Genomic DNA, 21,963 nt, shown 5'->3' with positions numbered 1-21,963 from the left:
AGTTCTTTACAATTTTTGGTTTCCTTTGCGATTGAGATTATGTGTTGGTTTCTGGAAAATATTACACAATGAGCCATTAAGTAAGAGAGAAATGTCAGCCCTGTTTTGAAATAACAGGCTTGATAAATGAGAGTCAATACTGATGAGCTGTTGTACTTGACATGTTGAGAGCTTTCCCCAATAAGTAGATCTTTTTTTTTTTTTTTTTTTTTTTAACCACAGTGGTCACCACTTATCAAGGCCCGGAAGCCACTCAGGGATAAGGGTTATTGCAAGTACATTACGTTAGTGTGGAGATTTGATGAAGTGTTTACTTAAGGGGGCGGTTCATTAGGAATTTGGACTTGAAGACATCCAAGTTGTAGTCAGGTGGGAAGCAGGCAGACGGAACAGAGTTCCACAGGCATGCAGTTCTAAGAAAGAAGCTTTGTTTTTCATATACAGAACTTTGAAAGGTCAACACACATGGTGTATACACACTGCAGTGGGAATAGACAAGAATGAATGAAGTTTTTAAATGGCAACTGACTACAACAAACTGGGAGTTTTTAGCTGGTGCAGTTCTAGATAGTAGACTAATAAAATGAAATGTTAAAAATAAATTATGTTTTTTAAAAGACAAAAATGTCTTGTTCACTTCAAGTTTCAGTCATTCCTTTCAGCTAGCAGACTCATCTTTTTCTCCTGAGTAAGCACAGGTTTATCCATTCTTCTATTTATATGTCATTTTTCCCTTATTTAGGCAGCAGACGTCTTCTGATATTACATAAACTCACTCTCCATTCCTCATGGTTCAACTGTCTTGAAATTCCATTATCTGCAGATTTTTTATAATCATTTGCTTTCAAGTTTTCCTTGGCCGGCCAACCTTTTGCGATTTAAGACATCTATGCTTTTGCAATTCTTTATCCAGGAGAATAAACATTCTATATGAACACATCAGGAATTGAAATGTTTAAAAAAGTAAAATACAATAAATGTTCTAAACAAAAGATAACTTAATAAATCACACAACGGTTGTGATATTTTTCATCATGTGTTGCTTTTTAGTTGGACAGTTTTCACTGACTGATTCCTAAAATGATACATTTACTTCAACTTTGAGATTCTGACTTAGAAGCCCTGTAATAAACATAAATTTTAAGATTGGTAGTAGTCATTCAAGCCGCACCCATCACTAAACTCGTCAATGAATGTGTTGTAAAACTGAAGACTGCTAAACATGAATTGGTTCCATGCTTTTATTTGACTCTCATCTGATTCATCCAATATTTCTTGTTCTTATGGTTGCCCATTTTTTTCTTAGGACTGCACATGTGTATTGACCTGGAACAAGAGCTTAGAAAAAAAAACAACAACACCTTTTGCATGGTTCACAAGTTTATTTATATTTCTAGAACACAAAAATAGTGAACAGTCGTTGATTTAAGTATCGCAATTTTTTATAAATCGGGTTGGGAAAAGTGTGTGTATGTATGTGTGCAAGCCTTCTACATACCAAGACACAGGCCATAGAGGCATGTTCACCTAAAGCAAGATCCAGAGAGAGAGAGAGAGAGAGAGAGAGAGAGAGAGAGAGAGAGAGAGAGCAAAGAAATCTAATATATAAAATTAAGTCAGTTAGAATCTCAAATTCTGTTACCTTTCTTTAAACAACACCTAGTAATAGTAGAAGTTGGGTTGAACAGAATCTTCACAATTGGATGGGGGTTGATGAGAGGACTGACCAACCGACTCTACTATGCAACAAACAGTCCAAGTCTAGATTTTAAGAAATCTAGGTGAACAGAATATTGGTAGTCTATAGATGTTGCAAAAGTAAGCTCTCTTGCAATGTTCCTCCTCAAAGTAATTTTATGCCATTCTATTTAGTCATTGTGGTTTTGATTCCAGTCTCGAACATATAGCTTCATATGTCTTCAATAAGAGTCCAGACTTTTTTCATTTGGACATTTTTATTAATAGTGCACAAATGAAACTCTAGTCTCCTTCAAAATAATCTCCTCCGGCCGCAATGCACTCGTACCGTTACAACAACTTCTGGAAGGCCTCATGGAAATCCTCTTATGTGAGCATGTCAATGACTCTCACCACAGCCTCTTTCATCTCCTCAATGTCTCATAATGATAGCCTCTAAGGTTTTCCTTGAGCTTAGAGATTAACCAAAAGTCACAGGGAGCAATGTCTGGACTATAGGGAGGATGAGAAACTGTCTTGATGCCCATCTTGGTCAAATAGTCTGTAATAAGGATGGAGCATTCTTGAGACAAACTTCACGCAAATCTTCCACATCTTCAGTTCTTCGCAAATAATGTGTGTACAGTTCCCACACTGACATCAAACTGTGCACTTATTGTCTCTATAGACAAATGACGGTCCTTATCCATGAAATTCTTTATTTGGTTAATCAACTTTAGTGGTCTGACTTCCTCATCATCCTTTACAGGCTCCCTGCCTTCCTTGAATCTCTTATGTCACTCAAAAGCTGATGCTTGATTCATGCAAGATGGTCCAAAACCATACGTTTCTGTAGCATTTTTTCCAAGTTTAAAACAGAATTTTATTACATATCGTTCTTCTAAAGTGTTCTCATGTTCAGAATGCATTTTTGAAATTCAACAGCAATGACAATCAGGCTTTACTAGGCTGTATTCCAATTCCTGCTGTACTTGGTCACTTGAACCTGGAATCATAAAAATTGGTCAGTCATCTAATAAGATGTATAGCAATAATATACTGAATTTTCAAGAGTCTATGACAATTTTAAATGCCTGTAGAGAAAAAGTCTGGAAACTTATTTAAGGCACCTCGTAGGTAGATGGGTAATCTAGCTAATGACTGGAGAAATAAAATAAAATAAAAATTTAACAAAATACATCTTACCAATAAGTGTACACCATGACCAAATATTTGGCCTTCTGAATAAATGCAATCTATTATGGTTGTGTTCGATTACTTCCATATAAACCATTTTGGCATAAAATACTGGAATATGTCTTTGATTAACAGCCAGACAATCTGAAAATAAAATTAAAATTTCTTAAGTGTGTCCATTTTACAAGAATGAATAATCATGCCTTTGTTGGTGCAACATATTTAGGAGTCATTCCCATTGAAACATATTCAAGTTGTCTCCCCTGAATCATACTGGTCAACTGCAAACATACACCATACAGCATAGTGGGCTTAGAATGTGATTAGAAAAATATCTGACTTGAAGCTTGACCACTCAGAACTTGGAAAAGTCGTTGCCTCTTAAAAGCAAGCTTCCATGAGACACCCATTTATCAAGTTTTTTTTGTTTTTCCAATCTCTCTCAAGTGGTTGGAAATTGTTGCATACGTTACGTCTAATTCAGAAGCAAGTTCTTGAATAGTTGTGCATGGACTGGCTTCGATTAAGGCTCTTAATTGATTGCTGTCGATATCCGATGGCCAACCACTACGTTCATCATCTTTCTTACATTATGGACTAGCGGGGGGGGGGTCTATCGTCTACTGTTGATGAAATACGTCAATATGTATTATTCTTCGCACCAGCTGGTTTTGATAACAATCTTGGAAAATAAGAATTTGTTTTTCAATGGAACTTAGCAGATTTGTCATCTATTTGTTTTTTGAAATGTTGTTCCTCTTACGTTAGGTGGGACGTTTATTTGGCTGTGCTTTACGATGTAGATCCTAACATGGTACAGATTTGTCATCTGCCAGTTAGTGATATCGTCTTTGTCTGCAGCCGCCTCATCTCTCTGGCAATCTGTCAAGTCTCCTTGTGTACATAGTAGCACGTTCGATGGATTTGTTGATCCTTAGGCTGGGGATTTGACCAGTGGTCTGGTGTGGAAGTCAGTACTAGCTGGTGATAGACTGGTGAAGTTGTAGTACTTCTCATCTTTTGGTTTTAGTCGGGACCCGTGGCCAAACTGGCCAGGGTTAAAGTTGGTTGCTCTCCTTGGATTTGAAATTGGGTTCTCAACTGACAGAGATTCGTGTGGCGTGCACCAGGCTCTATCGAGTCAGTCTCCCTCGATCAGCTGGGCTCCTCTCTATTTAAATATAAACATAGCAGGTGCCCGGCTCCCACGGCAAGTTGTTTCTGATTGGTCAAAGTGTGATTTTGAAAGTCAATCAAATTGTTGGAAATCAACCAATCAGAATTGAGTATTTTGGTATTTTGTAAATATTGTTGTTTTTAGCTGCTGCTGCTATTATTTGTCATGGTTGGGGCTGGACCTTCTAATTCCTAATGTATTTTCTGCTCCTGCTAATTTGTTGTTTTCTTTGCAAGAAAGCTTCATAAATTGAAATGAGATCTCGCACAACTTTGTAACATCTTTAAGACTCTCATTGCCGCTACAAAATTTCTTAAACCACTATTGTGCTTTGTACTCATTACTGGTTCCTGGGCCAAACACTTCATCGATATCGCGAGCTGTTTCAGCAGCTTTTCAGCCTAACTTGAATTGAAATAAGAAAGTTGTACAAATTTACTTCTTTTCCATCAACATTCTGAAAAGAGCATATAATTGCTTTAAAACGATTCTAATTTAAACAGTTAGGTAGAGCGAAAAACGCTATTTAAAATGATATATAAAGTGAAGGTATTATAATGAAAATTTATTTGAAAATACATTGTTTGAAATCAAAATTAAAAATTCTGCAAGATGTTTTTCTCAACCTAATATATACATTATATATATATATATATATATATATATATATATATATATATATATATATATATATAGATGATGATGATGATAGACTCTTCCGTTGATTTCAACATATGAGTTTCCACCATAACACCTAAGTTGCTTGGAAATCCACACAGATGATTTGTTTATAGTGATGAAGGCTTTGTGTAGAACCAGCCACACTTTTTGAACCTTTGTCAGTGCAGATGACTGCCACAAGACAGAGTAGACCGCAAGTTTTTTCATCAGAGTAACCTTCACTTAAATGCATGTCTTAATGAAGGGTTGCATTTCTCCCAGTGAATTAATGCACCTCCAGATACCAACCTGGAAATTTCTACGATCCTGCATGGCACATACAGCCTTTCCAAATGGTCGCTCATCTGGTAGAGGCCAGGCTAAATGTTGCTTAACTTAAGTTAATATATATAGTATTTTAGGTTAGGATATAAACATTTCCATTTTCAGAGTTTCAAGCAATAATTTATAATTTAAAAAGAACAAACAAGGAGAAAAGAGAAAAACATATGAACCCAAGATTTATCAAGATTCCAAATAATCTTTTAATTATGAACATTTTCTTGAATTTGTTCTCAGTCATGCAATATTTCCTGATAAAGAATTAACTGTTTCATTGAATTTTTATCTTTAGCCATGCAAGATTTCCATAAAAATGAATGAATCGTTTCATTGAATTTGTGCAAGATTTCGGACAAAAAAGAATTCCTTTCAAAATGAATTATCATCTTCCAATAAGAATTTATTAACGAATTTTATAATAAAATTTTCTCTTCAAAAATTATTGTAAATTTTCGACTGTAAGTAGTTTTTTTTTTGTCAAATGATATATGGACAAATATGCATTTTCAATCCTTTTTTTCTCTTTATTTTCAATAAATTTCTCGTTTGATGTACAAGCTATTTTATCATTCATTTTGTATAAAAATTATCACAAAGAAAAGAACGTGCAGACGAACACGTCTAATTGTTGCGCATTTAATTTTTTTTTTGCACGTTATATAAAGCGAAATTGCTATACTCATTTCAAAATACTCCGGAAATCAATTTAATTGGAGATGGGATTCCATAAAATTGCCTGATACTTCTTGGTCATTGAGTTCCATGGCAGCCAGCATATTTAATAGCCGCTCCCCTATGAAGCCTAACACATGCGCAGATAACATTTTTAATTTATTTATTTACTTATGTTGGCTTACTAACTTTTTTTTAAAGAATATTAAAAAGAAAAGTAACTAAACCATTTATTTCTGTTGTATTAAATGCTAGCTTTAATTTTTTTTTTTTTTTTTTTTTTTTTTTTTTTTTTTTTCTCGTCCATAAATGTTTATCTACCAAGTTGATCTTAAATATTGTATAATCAATCCATTATATTATCATTTTCAGTCCCCCACCCCTAATTTCTGGCTCCCATCTTATCTCGCAATTACTTATAACGTCACCAACTAACCTTCGGAAGAACCCCCCCCCCCATCCGATTTTGTTTTATATCATAAGTTGCTTAAAACGTGATTAGTTAAAGTTCAGAATAAAATCACGCTTTCTCTTAACGGTTAATTTAAAAAAAAAAATCTTCTGAACGCTATTAAAAGTTAAATTCTTCACTAGTTTGGAGACGGAATGCGTTGTTGTGATAAGTGATTTTCTCTATTAATTCGCACTTTTTATTTTAAGATTCAAATATTAATAACTACATTTTATTTCAGTATTTAATTTATGTATTTCTGTTGTATTAAATGCTAGCTTTAATTTTTTTTTTTTTTTTTTTTTTCTCGTCCATAAATGTTTATCTACCAAGTTGATCTTAAATATTGTATAATCAATCCATTATATTATCATTTTCAGTCCCCCACCCCTAATTTCTGGCTCCCATCTTATCTCGCAATTACTTATAACGTCACCAACTAACCTTCGGAAGAAACCCCCCCCCCCATCCGATTTTGTTTTATATCATAAGTTGCTTAAAACGTGATTAGTTAAAGTTCAGAATAAAATCACGCTTTCTCTTAACGGTTAATTTAAAAAAAAAAATCTTCTGAACGCTATTAAAAGTTAAATTCTTCACTAGTTTGGAGACGGAATGCGTTGTTGTGATAAGTGATTTTCTCTATTAATTCGCACTTTTTATTTTAAGATTCAAATATTAATAACTACATTTTATTTCAGTATTTAATTTATGTATTTCTGTTGTATTAAATGCTAGCTTTAATTTTTTTTTTTTTTTTTTTTTTTTTCTCGTCCATAAATGTTTATCTACCAAGTTGATCTTAAATATTGTATAATCAATCCATTATATTATCATTTTCAGTCCCCCACCCCTAATTTCTGGCTCCCATCTTATCTCGCAATTACTTATAACGTCACCAACTAACCTTCGGAAGAAACCCCCCCCCCCCATCCGATTTTGTTTTATATCATAAGTTGCTTAAAACGTGATTAGTTAAAGTTCAGAATAAAATCACGCTTTCTCTTAACGGTTAATTTAAAAAAAAAAAATCTTCTGAACGCTATTAAAAGTTAAATTCTTCACTAGTTTGGAGACGGAATGCGTTGTTGTGATAAGTGATTTTCTCTATTAATTCGCACTTTTTATTTTAAGATTCAAATATTAATAACTACATTTTATTTCAGTATTTAATTTATGTATTTCTGTTGTATTAAATGCTAGCTTTAATTTTTTTTTTTTTTTTTTTTTTTTTTTTTTCTCGTCCATAAATGTTTATCTACCAAGTTGATCTTAAATATTGTATAATCAATCCATTATATTATCATTTTCAGTCCCCCACCCCTAATTTCTGGCTCCCATCTTATCTCGCAATTACTTATAACGTCACCAACTAACCTTCGGAAGAAACCCCCCCCCCCCATCCGATTTTGTTTTATATCATAAGTTGCTTAAAACGTGATTAGTTAAAGTTCAGAATAAAATCACGCTTTCTCTTAACGGTTAATTTAAAAAAAAAAATCTTCTGAACGCTATTAAAAGTTAAATTCTTCACTAGTTTGGAGACGGAATGCGTTGTTGTGATAAGTGATTTTCTCTATTAATTCGCACTTTTTATTTTAAGATTCAAATATTAATAACTACATTTTATTTCAGTATTTAATTTATGTATTTCTGTTGTATTAAATGCTAGCTTTAATTTTTTTTTTTTTTTTTTTTTTTTTTTTTTTTTCTCGTCCATAAATGTTTATCTACCAAGTTGATCTTAAATATTGTATAATCAATCCATTATATTATCATTTTCAGTCCCCCACCCCTAATTTCTGGCTCCCATCTTATCTCGCAATTACTTATAACGTCACCAACTAACCTTCGGAAGAAACCCCCCCCCCCATCCGATTTTGTTTTATATCATAAGTTGCTTAAAACGTGATTAGTTAAAGTTCAGAATAAAATCACGCTTTCTCTTAACGGTTAATTTAAAAAAAAAAAATCTTCTGAACGCTATTAAAAGTTAAATTCTTCACTAGTTTGGAGACGGAATGCGTTGTTGTGATAAGTGATTTTCTCTATTAATTCGCACTTTTTATTTTAAGATTCAAATATTAATAACTACATTTTATTTCAGTATTTAATTTATGTATTTCTGTTGTATTAAATGCTAGCTTTAATTTTTTTTTTTTTTTTTTTTTTTTTTTTTTCTCGTCCATAAATGTTTATCTACCAAGTTGATCTTAAATATTGTATAATCAATCCATTATATTATCATTTTCAGTCCCCCACCCCTAATTTCTGGCTCCCATCTTATCTCGCAATTACTTATAACGTCACCAACTAACCTTCGGAAGAAACCCCCCCCCCCATCCGATTTTGTTTTATATCATAAGTTGCTTAAAACGTGATTAGTTAAAGTTCAGAATAAAATCACGCTTTCTCTTAACGGTTAATTTAAAAAAAAAAATCTTCTGAACGCTATTAAAAGTTAAATTCTTCACTAGTTTGGAGACGGAATGCGTTGTTGTGATAAGTGATTTTCTCTATTAATTCGCACTTTTTATTTTAAGATTCAAATATTAATAACTACATTTTATTTCAGTATTTAATTTATGTATTTCTGTTGTATTAAATGCTAGCTTTAATTTTTTTTTTTTTTTTTTTTTTTTTTTTTTTTTCTCGTCCATAAATGTTTATCTACCAAGTTGATCTTAAATATTGTATAATCAATCCATTATATTATCATTTTCAGTCCCCCACCCCTAATTTCTGGCTCCCATCTTATCTCGCAATTACTTATAACGTCACCAACTAACCTTCGGAAGAACCCCCCCCCCCCCATCCGATTTTGTTTTATATCATAAGTTGCTTAAAACGTGATTAGTTAAAGTTCAGAATAAAATCACGCTTTCTCTTAACGGTTAATTTAAAAAAAAAAATCTTCTGAACGCTATTAAAAGTTAAATTCTTCACTAGTTTGGAGACGGAATGCGTTGTTGTGATAAGTGATTTTCTCTATTAATTCGCACTTTTTATTTTAAGATTCAAATATTAATAACTACATTTTATTTCAGTATTTAATTTATGTATTTCTGTTGTATTAAATGCTAGCTTTAATTTTTTTTTTTTTTTTTTTTTTCTCGTCCATAAATGTTTATCTACCAAGTTGATCTTAAATATTGTATAATCAATCCATTATATTATCATTTTCAGTCCCCCACCCCTAATTTCTGGCTCCCATCTTATCTCGCAATTACTTATAACGTCACCAACTAACCTTCGGAAGAAACCCCCCCCCCCATCCGATTTTGTTTTATATCATAAGTTGCTTAAAACGTGATTAGTTAAAGTTCAGAATAAAATCACGCTTTCTCTTAACGGTTAATTTAAAAAAAAAAATCTTCTGAACGCTATTAAAAGTTAAATTCTTCACTAGTTTGGAGACGGAATGCGTTGTTGTGATAAGTGATTTTCTCTATTAATTCGCACTTTTTATTTTAAGATTCAAATATTAATAACTACATTTTATTTCAGTATTTAATTTATGTATTTCTGTTGTATTAAATGCTAGCTTTAATTTTTTTTTTTTTTTTTTTTTTTTTTTTTTTTCCTCGTCCATAAATGTTTATTTATCTACCGAGTTGATTGCAAAAATAGATTACCTAATTGTACTCATTTTTAGTTCGTGGGAGGGGAATCTATCACCATACTTTCCCTTAAACAGGTCCGTTGGACTTTTATTAAGTACAATACTTAATAGTTATTTTTTTGTTTATTTATTTATTTATTTATTTATTTATTTTATTTTTTTTTTTTAATGGAGAGTAGAAAACGCATTGTGGATGCGTTATCGGCAGCTCCTGTTACTCTCGCTTCTTCTTATTTGTCCCTCAGTCCTCATTTTTAAATGAGTGATTTTTCTGACAAAGGGAGAAGAAAAAGCTGTTTTCTAGGTTGGCAGTATTTTTGCGCGAACAGTTGGCAGAGTTGGTGGAAATTTTCTGTTTCTATGTCTATCCTTGTAGCCATGTCACTAGTAAGGGTGCTGGAGGTAAACGTTTTGTCTGGGCTGACGTTATCCGCCTGATAGTCAGGGACCCGAACCTTGGATTAACCACTAAGGAGGCTGTCCTATCAGCAGGTGCAAAGTACTGGGGCTGCTGTATTGCCATTTGGTGAATGGAATCTGGACCATGCAGTAGCTTCTGGTGGGGCCTCTCGATGCCATACTAGTGGGTAATTGTTACGGCTTTACCTTATCATGTGGTACAAAAAAAAAAAAAATTCTTCGTTTCTTTTTCTCTCTTAGTTTCCCCTCTCTGTCCTGCTCTAAGTAAATCTGTCGACCTAGTCCACAAATTCCAAAATTTCATCATGACAAGTTTCAAGAAAAAATACACGATTAAACCCGGTTCTCCAACTTCCAACGTAGACCCCTACTACCATGTCTCCTTCTCCAACATCAGGGGTCTACGTTCTAACCTTCCAGAGGTTGAAACCCAATTACAGGAGACTAAACCAGACCTTTTATTTTTAAGTGAAACTGGCATTGGACAGGCTATTTCCCTTGATGAGTTTGCAATTACAGGATACTCTAACTTAACTTCTAAATCTGACCCCCAAGATCGCCATGGGCATGGAATATGTGCCTATATTAAAGATAGCTTTCCATGTGGGAGGGACATCTCCAGGGAAGATCCTAACTTACCTTATATGTGCTTCCGGGTTGCTTTAGCTCACACTACTGCATTTATATTTACTCTCTATCGCCCCCACAACAGCGGAGTTACTATCTTTCAAAGCATATCTGAGAAAATTGACCAAGTCCTTTCTACTTATCCTTCAGCTAACATTCACGTATGTGGAGACTTCAATGTTCACAACGTCGAATGGTTGACCCACTCAAACAAGACCGATGATGAGGGGAGGTTCTGTCATGATTTCTCCATTGCCTATGACCTCACTCAGATTGTTCAGGAACCTACCCGTGTGCCCGATAATGACGGCCAGTATGCGAGCCTACTAGACCTTTTTCTCACAACTTGCCCTGAACTATGTTCAGTTTCTGTTCTGTCGCCTCTTGGATCTTCCGACCACTCTGTTGTATCAATTAAGATAAAAATGAAATGTAATAAGTCCCCAGACGTACCTCTTCATCGTACAGTATATCGATACACTAAGGCTGACTGGGATAGCTTCCGTACATTTATATCTGATCTACCTCTGCATTCCATGTTTAAAAAGGATGTGTCCTCTATAGTATTAGACCTAACTGAATGGTTAATTGTAGGTATTGACCATTTCATACCCTCTAAAAAATTTCAGCAAAAACCTAACAGCCAGCCATGGTTCTCTCCAGAATGTGCTGCTGCCATTGCGCACAGAAATCACTTTTTCCACTGCTTCAAACGTAATAGATGTATGGAAACTAAAGCCGTTTTCAGGACTGCCAGCAACCATTGTAAGAAAGTAATAAGGAACGCAAGAGAGTTGTATGCTCAATCTGTTAAGTCCAAAGTAGCTGAGCAGCGGCTTGGTTCCCACCAGTTTTGGCAAATAGCAAACAGAATCCTGAACAGAAGCGTGTGCTCCATCCCAACTATTATCAATGGATCTGAGGTAATCTCGTCAGCATCAGACAAAGCCAAACTCTTTGTCAAGAACTTTGCAGCTAATTCTACCCTTTGCGACCAAGACCGCCAACCCCCAATATTTCCTCTTGTATCAGAAAACACGCTATGTGATATACGTATATCTGTACGTGATGTTGCCAAGCTAATCAAAAACCTTGATTCCAGTAAAGCAACTGGCCCTGATGGTATTCCAATTATAGTACTCAAAAAACTTCAACCTGAACTAGCGCCCATACTTACAAAACTGTTTAAACGTTGTCTTAAGGAGAATAGTTTCCCATCTCCCTGGAAAATCTCATCAGTATGCCCTGTATTTAAGAATTCAGGTGATCGCTCATCCCCCTCTCAGTACAGGCCAATAAGTCTCCTGTGCGTCATGAGTAAGTTGCTAGAATCTGTATTAAATACAGAAGTAATCAAACATCTCAACAAAAATAACCTTCTTAGTGACACTCAATATGGTTTCCGTTCTGCTAGATCTACAGCAGATGTCCTTACAGTTATATCGCATAGGATTAGCAAATCTCTCGACGGTGGCAATCTTTCTAGGGCAATTGCTCTTGACATATCTAAAGCCTTTGATAGGGTATGGCATAAAGGTTTACTTCATAAGATCGCTAGCTATGGTATAGCTGGAAAAGTCTTCTCAATTATTAAATCATTTCTTTCTGATAGATTCATAAGAGTAGTAGTTGAGGGGCAAAAATCAGAAGCTCACAATATTAATGCCGGTGTCCCTCAGGGATCCATCCTGGGCCCAACTCTTTTCCTGATCTACATTAATGATCTTCCAAATCATATCCTTACATCATTTGTAGACATTTATGCTGACGACACTACCATTTATGGTACCACATCTAAGACAGTAAACGAGCAAGTTCTCTCCAATTCTCTCTCCTCTGATCTTGAGCACGTAGTACAATGGGGAAAGGAGTGGCTGGTTACTTTTAATGCATCTAAAACCAAGCTTCTCTCTTTACATCATCAACATTCTAATCCACATTTGTCATCAATTGAAATGAATGGCTCTCGTCTTCAGGAGGCCTCAAGTTTTGACAAGCTTCTGGGCTTGACCATTACTCCTGATCTTAAATGGAACACGTATATCAAATCTGTTGCCAAGGCCGCTGGAAAAATGGTGGGATCTTTCTATCGATCCAGTAGATATCTCACTGCTGATGCTATTCTCTATCTATATAAGAGCCAGGTACGTCCAAGGATGGAATACTGTTGCCACATCTGGGCAGGAGCTGCTAGAAAGAACTTGTCCTGCCTTGATAGAGTTCAAAATAGACTTCGTAGCCTCGTAGGAGATGTCCTTTTCTCCTCCTTGCAACCTCTATCTCACAGAAGAGATGTTGCGAGTTTGTCTCTGATGTATCGTTATTTTCATGGAAAGTGTTCAACTGAGCTTCAATCTATGGTCCCCCCTCGCCAAACTTTCACAAGAAACACTCGTCTAGCTGTAAACACTATCAATAATTTCCCCCACTCTTTATCTGTGCCTAAACCTAAACGTAGATTCCATGAACAAAGCTTCTTTCTTAGAACTGCACGCCTGTGGAATTGTCTTCCGTTTTCCTGCTTTCCGGCTGACTACAATATGGTTTTGTTCAAGTCTAAAGTAAATAAGTTCTTGATGAGCCGTTCCATATAAGTTATTAAATTTACCAAATTTTCATTACTAATGATTACTATATTGACCAACTTCTACTATACACTCTTTAACCCTTATCCTTGAGTGGCCTCTGGGCCTTGATAATGTGGTGATGCCTTTGTAAAAAAAAAAAAAAAAAAAAAAAAAAAACCATTTATTGATAATTTTTAATTTACAAACATTTTTAATTTATATTCGTGGGTAACTTTTTGGTAAATTTTTACATTAGGTCCACCTTAACGATTTTTATAGGTTTTCGACTATGCTGAATAAGAAAATCTCATTTAAATTTTGCAGAGACAAGTAGTTTTCGAAATCAAAAGACCTGTGTTATGCACTGTAATTCATGTTTGTACACGTTTGCGACAAATCGATTTCTCTGTGACTGCCACTGCCACCCCCTCAATTTTTTTTATAGTATTTGCAGGTGGATATGCTGACAACGAATATCAGTTAAATTTGGGACAAATATTTTTTCACCCCCTGCCCCCAAAAATAGGGTGTTTATTCAGAAAGCCATTCTTAATATGAGAAGGCTAAAGGTGTCTATTTCGAAAGCTTTTCTTAATTTGGGGGGTTAGTTAGGGATGTCTATTCCGAAAGCCGTTCTTAACATGAAAATTACTCAAGGAAGTGAAAAAGTCATAATTGTTTTGTTTTACACGCATGCACATGACTAATTTACCGGTTATGGGAAAAAAAAAGTGGAATTATTCCCGCTGGGTGGCAGTGTCGGTCGCACAGAAGTAGATTTGTTTATCGCATGAGCGTACAAACATGACAGCCAATGAATAATACAGGTTTTTATATCTCGGAAACTACTTGTCTCTGCAAAATTAAATAAGGGTGTTAATGCAGAGAGTGATCCGTGCTATTTTTTAAATCGTATTTCCACGTTTAATTAAAGTTTTATGATATGCTTTTATTTTTTTTATTCACTTGTAAGGTTAAAGTACAGAATAGGTACAACAAAACACCCTCCCCATGTTAAGAATGGCTTTTTAAATAATAACGTTATTATTTCAGTACGAATCACTCTCTGCATGAGTAAAAAAATAAGATTTTCTTAGGCAAGACTGGAATTTAGGTGGAAAAATAATCTCGAACCCTTTATTGCACAAAAGGAGCGAAATTAACTGCAGTCACCGTTGAAAACAATGTAAACAATTTTTTAACAATTTTAAAGAATGAATACCTTTTTTATAATGATAAAAAATACTAATAGAAATAGAAACTTTTTAGAATTGTAAGCAATGTGAAATTTTTTAATTCAAAATTGAATCATGTGATTATTTAATAATTATTAAATCACATGAGTAGTTTAAACACACGTATTCTATTGCAATTTATTAATTTTCACGTGTATTCTATTTTAATTATTTTCAATTTTTTTGGGAATATTTGAAATTTATTACTTTTTCCTTGTTTCAAAATTAAAATGTAAAAAGGTTTATATTGTTTGTTAAAAATTAAAATGTAAAAACGTTTGTGAACAATATTTCTTTAAGAATTTAAAAAAAAAAGTGTAAAATTAAAAGTTAAAAACTATGGCCACCATTTTTAACAAATAAATAAAAAATTATATTGCTGAATATTCATAAAACTACGTATTTGCGGAAAATTTAAATGCAATATTCGTTTTCAGCATATCCGAAAACCTATGAAAGTTGTAATTTTAAAGCAAAATGTTAAGATGGAAACCAAGTAAAAATTTACCATGTAAAATTATAAAAAGTTCGGTACTTATGGTACCATGGTCCATGCGTCAAAAAAAGTTGTTTAAAATAAATAAAAAGTGTTTATTCTCTTAAAATAGTTGAAAATTTTAAAAAGTTCTGTATTGTAAAAAAAAAAAAGTGTTTATTCTTAAAAAAAAAAAAAAAAAAGGTTGTTTTCAGAATTTTTTTTTTTCTTTTTAAATGAAGTTCAGCTTATTTAAAACAGATAACTTATGAAATACCGATATCATTGTTTTTATATTGTTGGCATAGTAACTTAACGGTGATTAGGGAGTTTTGTTCCTTTTATGTAAAGAGATTATTTTTCCAACTAAACTTGCCTTTTCTTATTCAGCATAGTAAACCGTCATTTAAATAAAAAAATTGTGGCGGTGGACCTAACGTAAAAACTTACCTCTATTTTTAATATTCTTAAAAATAAAAGTTAGTAAGCCAATAAATTAAAAATGTTATATGCGCATGCGCTCGGTTTGTAGGGGAGCGGCTATTAAATAAATATGCTGGCTGACATGGTCCTCAACGCCCAAGGAGTACCTCATGCGAGTTACTGATTTCACAGTCGGTTTGGCGACGCTAAAATAAACTTTTACGTCGTACTTTTAGCACTAATGCAGTTTAACATCCACAAGCAAATTGTTTTCATTTTAGGAAAGTTTCGCGTGCGCAAACGACAACAAAACTCTTTCCCTACCCATGTTAAGAATAGTTTTCTAAATTTGTTTGAATGTTAAACTGCAGCAATACCCTATTATTATCTTTTAAAATTGTTATAATTAATAATTATATCAGCACTAATTATTATAATTATTAATTCTAATAACAACAATAACAATCATATTGACAACAATGATGTTTACCGTATTCGTGGGAAATTCAAACGTGATTTTCAAGCACCAATATTCGAAATGGCTTAAATCAAAGTCGAGTAGACAGCATTTTTCGGAGGAGCCACTGATCTACAAAAGAACCATATTTATGAATAAAAATATAATTAATTAAAAAAGAAGAAAAAAAGCATTTAATAAAAAAAATTTGAATATTAAAAAATAATACACAATAAAATTCGAAACGAATCAGTGTAAATAACATGATAATTATTTACAACATACGTGCTTTTTTTTTTCCTATCGTGATTAATGTGTTAAGATTATCAGAATTAAAGATCCGTTTTGCCAAATATTTGAGAAAATGTCATCAAACAAAAACAACAGTTGTTATTGTATTGTATTGTAGTTTTATGGACGGCGCCATGTTGAAACACAGTAAACAACATTCATGCAGGGTTACAAGACAAAAAATAAATGTTTGAAGCCAAATTTTTCAAGAAAAAAGGCCAAAAAAAGGCCAAATCGGAAACTGAAGCCAAACTTTTAGAAAAAAAAGGCCAAATGGTAAATTTTCTGTATTAATTAATTAATGCTATAATAAACGTCCCCCACTATATTGAAGATGTTAGCTCCAAAATATTTGCATCTTTCTTTCTTTTTTTTTTTTTTTTTTTTTTTTTTTTTTAAATAATTTCGAATTGTTTCCTCAACAATGAAGTAAAGGCGTTCCCTGTGAAATTGAAATCATGGTCTTTTTGAGAGAAATTATTTTTTTCTTTTAAATAAAAACACATTAACATAAACAGTTAATACTACATTCTACAGTTTACATATTTTTAAAGAGAATCAGATGGACTTTACAAAATCGTTGAAAATGTTCTATTTAAATTAATTGTTGATAAATTTGTAGAGGAGTACCCTCAGTTAGATCCAACTTCCCCCACAATGAGATTGTTCTATTTTTTTCGGTGATTACCTGCCGGAAAACAAAACAATTATTCCAGAATTTAGATAGGGTGATTAGTTTTGTATATAAATTTAACATAAATTTACCATACATTTCTGGTCGAAAGTCTGTCTGAAAAGCCTTTTAAGAATATATAACCGTTTTTTTTTTTTTTTTTTTTTTTTTTAGCTAATTGTGTCTGATAAAAAAAGACAACCACAAACCCCAAGTCCAGGTGACAACAGCCCCTTCTCTAATCCTTCCCTTAATCCTATCATTAACCTTAAGTTCAGGTGCATCAACTTTACTTTTCAAATTTAATTAGAATGATTAGATGTCATTAAAACGCTATATAGCCAGAAAGTGAGTAATCATTTTCCATTAAACTTATATGTGAAACTGATCCCTTAATCTAAATTCTAAAATACTTGTCGTATTTTACTTAAGTTTTTCTGAGTTTTCATACATAATGGCCTCAAAACGTATAATCTAATTTTTTTTGAAGTTGTGCATGTGATCTAGTTGAGTATCTTCAACAAAAATACCAAAAGTTAATCTTGAATTTTGCGCTCATATGACATTTTATACTTTATTTTATGTAAATTTGATTTCTGTGAAAATGTTTACAAATTTCTAAAAATTAAAATGTAGAATGTTTTTATTTTCATATAATGTTTTTATTATATTTAAAAAGCAAATTGTCCAAATAATAAATTTTTTTATAAGTTTCAAATTTTGGTATTTGAAAAACCTCACCGTTCTGAATTTTGTGATTTATTCTTTAGATTCTTTGGACTATTGTCTGTCAAACTCAGAAATCTTCATATCAAACCCAGTCATGGCTGACAAAACCATAATTAACCATGCTCTAGTCCGGCACCTTACAGATGCTAAACTTCTGACTGACAAACAATATGGATTTAGACAAGCCCGTTCCACAGCTGACATCCTCACTGTAATCTCTGAACGTATATACCATTCACTGGACAAAGCGGGGGAGGGCAGAGCGGTAGCTCTAGATATATCTAAGGCTTTTGACAGGGTATGGCACAAGGGCCTCCTCAGGAAAATTAAATCATACGGTATCACTGGTAGAATACTTAGCATAATTGAATCCTTCTTAGATAAGAGAAAAATCCAGGTTGTCCTCGACGGTCTAACATCTAAACAGTGTGATAAAAATGCGGGAGTAACTCAGGGGTCTATTCTTGGACCTCTATTGTTCCTGATATTTATTAATGACCTCCCCGACAAAACTGCCTCTGAGATGGGTATATATGCTGATGACACTACACTCTATAACAGGCATGACAGGAAAACAAATGAACACATATCTAAAGAAATGACAAAAACACTAGAGGATGACCTCCAATCTGTAGTGGAATGGGGACAAAATGGATGGTCACATTCAATGCTGTCAAGACTAAACTGGTTTCCTTCAATAATTACAAGAAACCTTCTCTGCCACCAATAGCAATGGCCAGTGACTCCCTGTCTGAGAGTACATCTTTCAAACTACTTGGCCTAACGTTCACAGGAAACATGAGCTGGAACAATTATATTGAAAACATTGCCAGGGCTGTTGCGAAAAAGGTAGGCTCTCTCTACCGTGCTAGAAAACTACTGACACCTGAAAGTATCCTGTACCTCTATAAGGCCACCATTCGCCCATGTATGGAGTATTGTTGTCACATTTGGGCTGGTGCATCTGCAACTAGTCTCTCGCTCCTAGACAAGGTTAAAAAAAGAGTCGCCAATCTGATAGGCCCTGAACTGGTATCTAAGCTTCAGCCTCTGCCCCATCGACGAAACGTTGCATCCTTCTGCTTGTTCTACAAGTATTTTAATAGTGAATGCTCTGACGAACTGCAGACACGTGCCCCCACGACGTAGACATCCTCGACAAACCCGACAGGCAGCTAAATCCCACCCCCACACAGTAGAGATCCCTAGATATAAAAGATCTTTCTACTCCAGTAGTTTCTTCCCCAGAACCGCTAGACTCTGGAATTCCATTCCAGGTTCCTGCTTCCCTAACTGTACTGACATGCAGAAGTTCAAGTGCAACATGAACCGACATCTTGCTGCCCAAATCCCTACATAGTGCCCCAGTAGTTGCTGTCCCTGATAGTAGCCCCTACACCAAAGTGGCAATGTTCCTTGTTTGGGGTGAAAATGTAATAAAAAAAATAAATAAAATAAATAAAAACGAGAGCATGCTATCTTTGTGGATTAAATAAAGGGTTCCATTTGAAATTCTATATAGATTCCCTTGTTTGACAGAAAGATTTCCGTGTTCGACAAGATACACCCGAAGAAGAGATTACATTGATAAAAACTTTGTGCAAATACTCAAGGTAAAAATAGTATTTTTATTATTGGAATCCTTTGAGATGAGTAATTTGTATACTTATTTATTTATTTATTTGTTTATTTCTTTCTTTCTTTATTTATTTGTTTATTTATTTATTTGTTTATTTCTTTCTTTATTTGTTTATTTCTTTCTTTCTTTCTTTATTTGTTTGTTTGTTTGTTTCTTTATTTATTCGTTTATTTCTTCATTTCTTTTTTTCTTTATTTATTTGGGGACTGTTATCCTCATCTTCATAGTTGTTCTTTTACGACGTTTGGCCAGTTATTCCTCTGTCCTTTGTCAGGTGGCTAACATCCACGAGATAGGAATGCTGAGTCTCTTAACTGTATCCTCAGCAATTACTGCCTTCTATAGCTGTTGTCATCTCACCACGTTTTGGCCAACTAATCCTCGGCCAGCTTTGAGTAGGATTGAAACCGCTATCATCAGACAAGTCTCACCTGGAACTGTAAAGATTCAACGCTTCTATTCACTATGCCATGGGCCCTGAAGGAGGATTAGTTGGTCAAAACGTGATGAGATGACGACAACTATTGATGAGAATAGTAGTCCAAAGAATTCAAATAATACGGATTGAAAAAATTTTCACAGAAATTGAATGAATAGAAATTTTGTCAAATGCATCAAAAAGCATTGAAATATGTCTCACCTTTACGAGTTATGTTGCTTGAAGTAGCAACAGCAATGAATGTTGTTTTAGGTGCCGATTCTTGATTGTTCAAAAGTTCAACAGAACAGTTTAATTGACACATTGCTCAATAAATCCCAATTTTAGGCAAAATTTGATTTTATATATCAACTAGTGTTGGGACAATTAATCGGAATCAAGAATAAAAAAAAATCATAACTTTCTTGGGTATCGGAATCGGTATCAGAATCTGAAAAATTTGTGCCTATTTTCCAATGCCAAAATGATTCCTTTAATTATTTTTTCTAATTTGATTTTGGTTTAAGAAAAATATTAATTGCTGGTAGCAATTATAAAATAATAAATGATATTGATTTTAAACTTCCAGTAAAACTAAAGCCTATAGATCTCCCCCCCCCCTCACACGTGTATCTTTACGTTTGAGAAAATATATACACATGTAACGTGTTTTTACAGCAATCAGGACAAAATACCAATTTTATAGTTAAAATATTTAGAGAAGAATCGAAAGCGGTAATTGTATCGGAATCGGGAAGAATAATGGAATCGTCCCATCACTAATATCAACTTGGTCTCCTTCGAGAGTTATACACGGATTCCAATGTTTCTCTAACAGTTTGATGCTTTTTTGTAGAAAAATTTATCTTTAAACTCAAAATATACCTCAGTTTTTAATATAACTTCTTCATTGGAGCCAAGTCTTTTTCCTTGGAGCATTCTTTTGAGGTCTGCAAACATCCAATATTCACTGAGAAGGGGGGGGGAGGTCTAGAAAATAGGGTGAGTGTGGAAATAATTCAATGTACACTCATTTACATTGTTGTGATCAAATTGTAACACGATGTATTGGTTTAATAAAAGAACACTTTTATTCATTTATGACAATATTTTCTTTTTTTTTTTTACATAGGCATCACCACTTATCAAGAAGGTTTAAAGACTGTACAGTAGAAATTGGACAATATAGTAACCGTTAGTAATGGAAATTCGGTAAATTTGTTAACTTATATGAAACGGCTCATCAAAAAATTGTTTACGTTAGACTTGAAGACAACCATATTGTAGTCAGCTGGAAAGCAGGAAAACGGAAGACAATTCCATAGGCATGCAGTTCTAAGAAAGAAGCTTTGCTCATGGAATCTACGTTTAGGTTTAGGCACAAATAAAGAGTGGGGGAAATTATTGATAGTGTTTTCTGCTAGACGGATATTTCTTGTGAAAGTTTGGTGAGGGAGGGACCATAGATTGAAGCTCAGCCGAGCACTTGCCATGAAAATAACAATAAAGCAGAGACAAACTTGCAACATCTCTTCTGTGAGAAAGAGGTTGCAGGGAAGAGAAAAGGACATCTCCTATGAGGCTACGAAGTATATTTTGAACTCTATTAAGGCAGGATAAGTCCTTTCTAGCAGCTCCTGCCCAAATGTGGCAACAGTACTCCATCCTTGGATGTACCTGGCTTTTATATAGATAGAGAATTGCATCAGCAGTGAGATATCTACTGGATCGATAGAAGGATCCCACAATTTTTCTAGTGGCCTTGGCAACAGACTTGATGTACGTGTTCCATTTAAGATCAGGAGTAAAGGTGAAGCCCAGAAGCTTGTCAAAACATGAGGCCTCCCCAAGACGAGAGTCATTCATTTCAATTGATGCCAGATGGGAATCAGAGCGTTGATAATGTAAAGATAAAAGCTTGGTTTTAGATGCATTAAAAGTAACCAGCCACCTCTTTCCCGATTGTACCACATGCTCAAGATCTGAGGAGAAAGAATCAAAGAGAACTTGGTCGTTTACGGTCTTAGATGTGCTACCATAGATAGTAATGTCATCAGCATAAATGGTTTCTTCCATCAAACATGTCAATAATTATTTAGTATTCGTTATTGATGATTCATCTTTTTAAGCTAATCGACAAACAAAATATCTTGCACATCCTCAAATATAGAGGCCAAAACCTTGCCTGCTGATATTTGTGTCTTTGGTCAG

At 33.9% G+C, this 21,963-nt stretch overlaps 1 protein-coding gene across 4 annotated transcripts in view; it reads right to left on the bottom strand.

Moving 5' to 3' along the window:
- Positions 1-16,965, bottom strand: part of LOC145266492 (cytochrome b-245 chaperone 1-like) — a 43,892-nt gene extending 26,927 nt beyond the window's left edge. For 2 of the 4 annotated variants that reach the window (XM_080122216.1, XM_080122219.1), the window contains exons 1-3: positions 16,288-16,485; positions 16,036-16,134; positions 2,884-3,018 (exon numbers count right to left, since the gene is read on the bottom strand). In XM_080122216.1, coding sequence (XP_079978342.1) covers positions 2,884-2,971 — 88 coding nt within the window. In that variant the 5' untranslated portion in view covers positions 2,972-3,018; positions 16,036-16,134; positions 16,288-16,485. Of the gene's footprint in view, positions 1-2,883; positions 3,019-16,035; positions 16,135-16,287; positions 16,486-16,923 lie in introns of those variants that run through there. The other 2 variants (XM_080122218.1, XM_080122217.1) reach the window with 2 other exon arrangements.
- Positions 16,966-21,963: the final 4,998 nt, after the last annotated feature.

The sequence above is a fragment of the Euprymna scolopes genome, chromosome 41 (assembly GCF_053919585.1).
Source record: "Euprymna scolopes isolate OS-2025 chromosome 41, ASM5391958v1, whole genome shotgun sequence".
Classification (NCBI taxonomy): Eukaryota; Metazoa; Mollusca; class Cephalopoda; order Sepiida; family Sepiolidae; genus Euprymna; species Euprymna scolopes.
The sequence above is the reverse complement of the archived record's forward strand: the minus strand, read 5'-3'. Positions and strand labels throughout refer to the sequence as shown.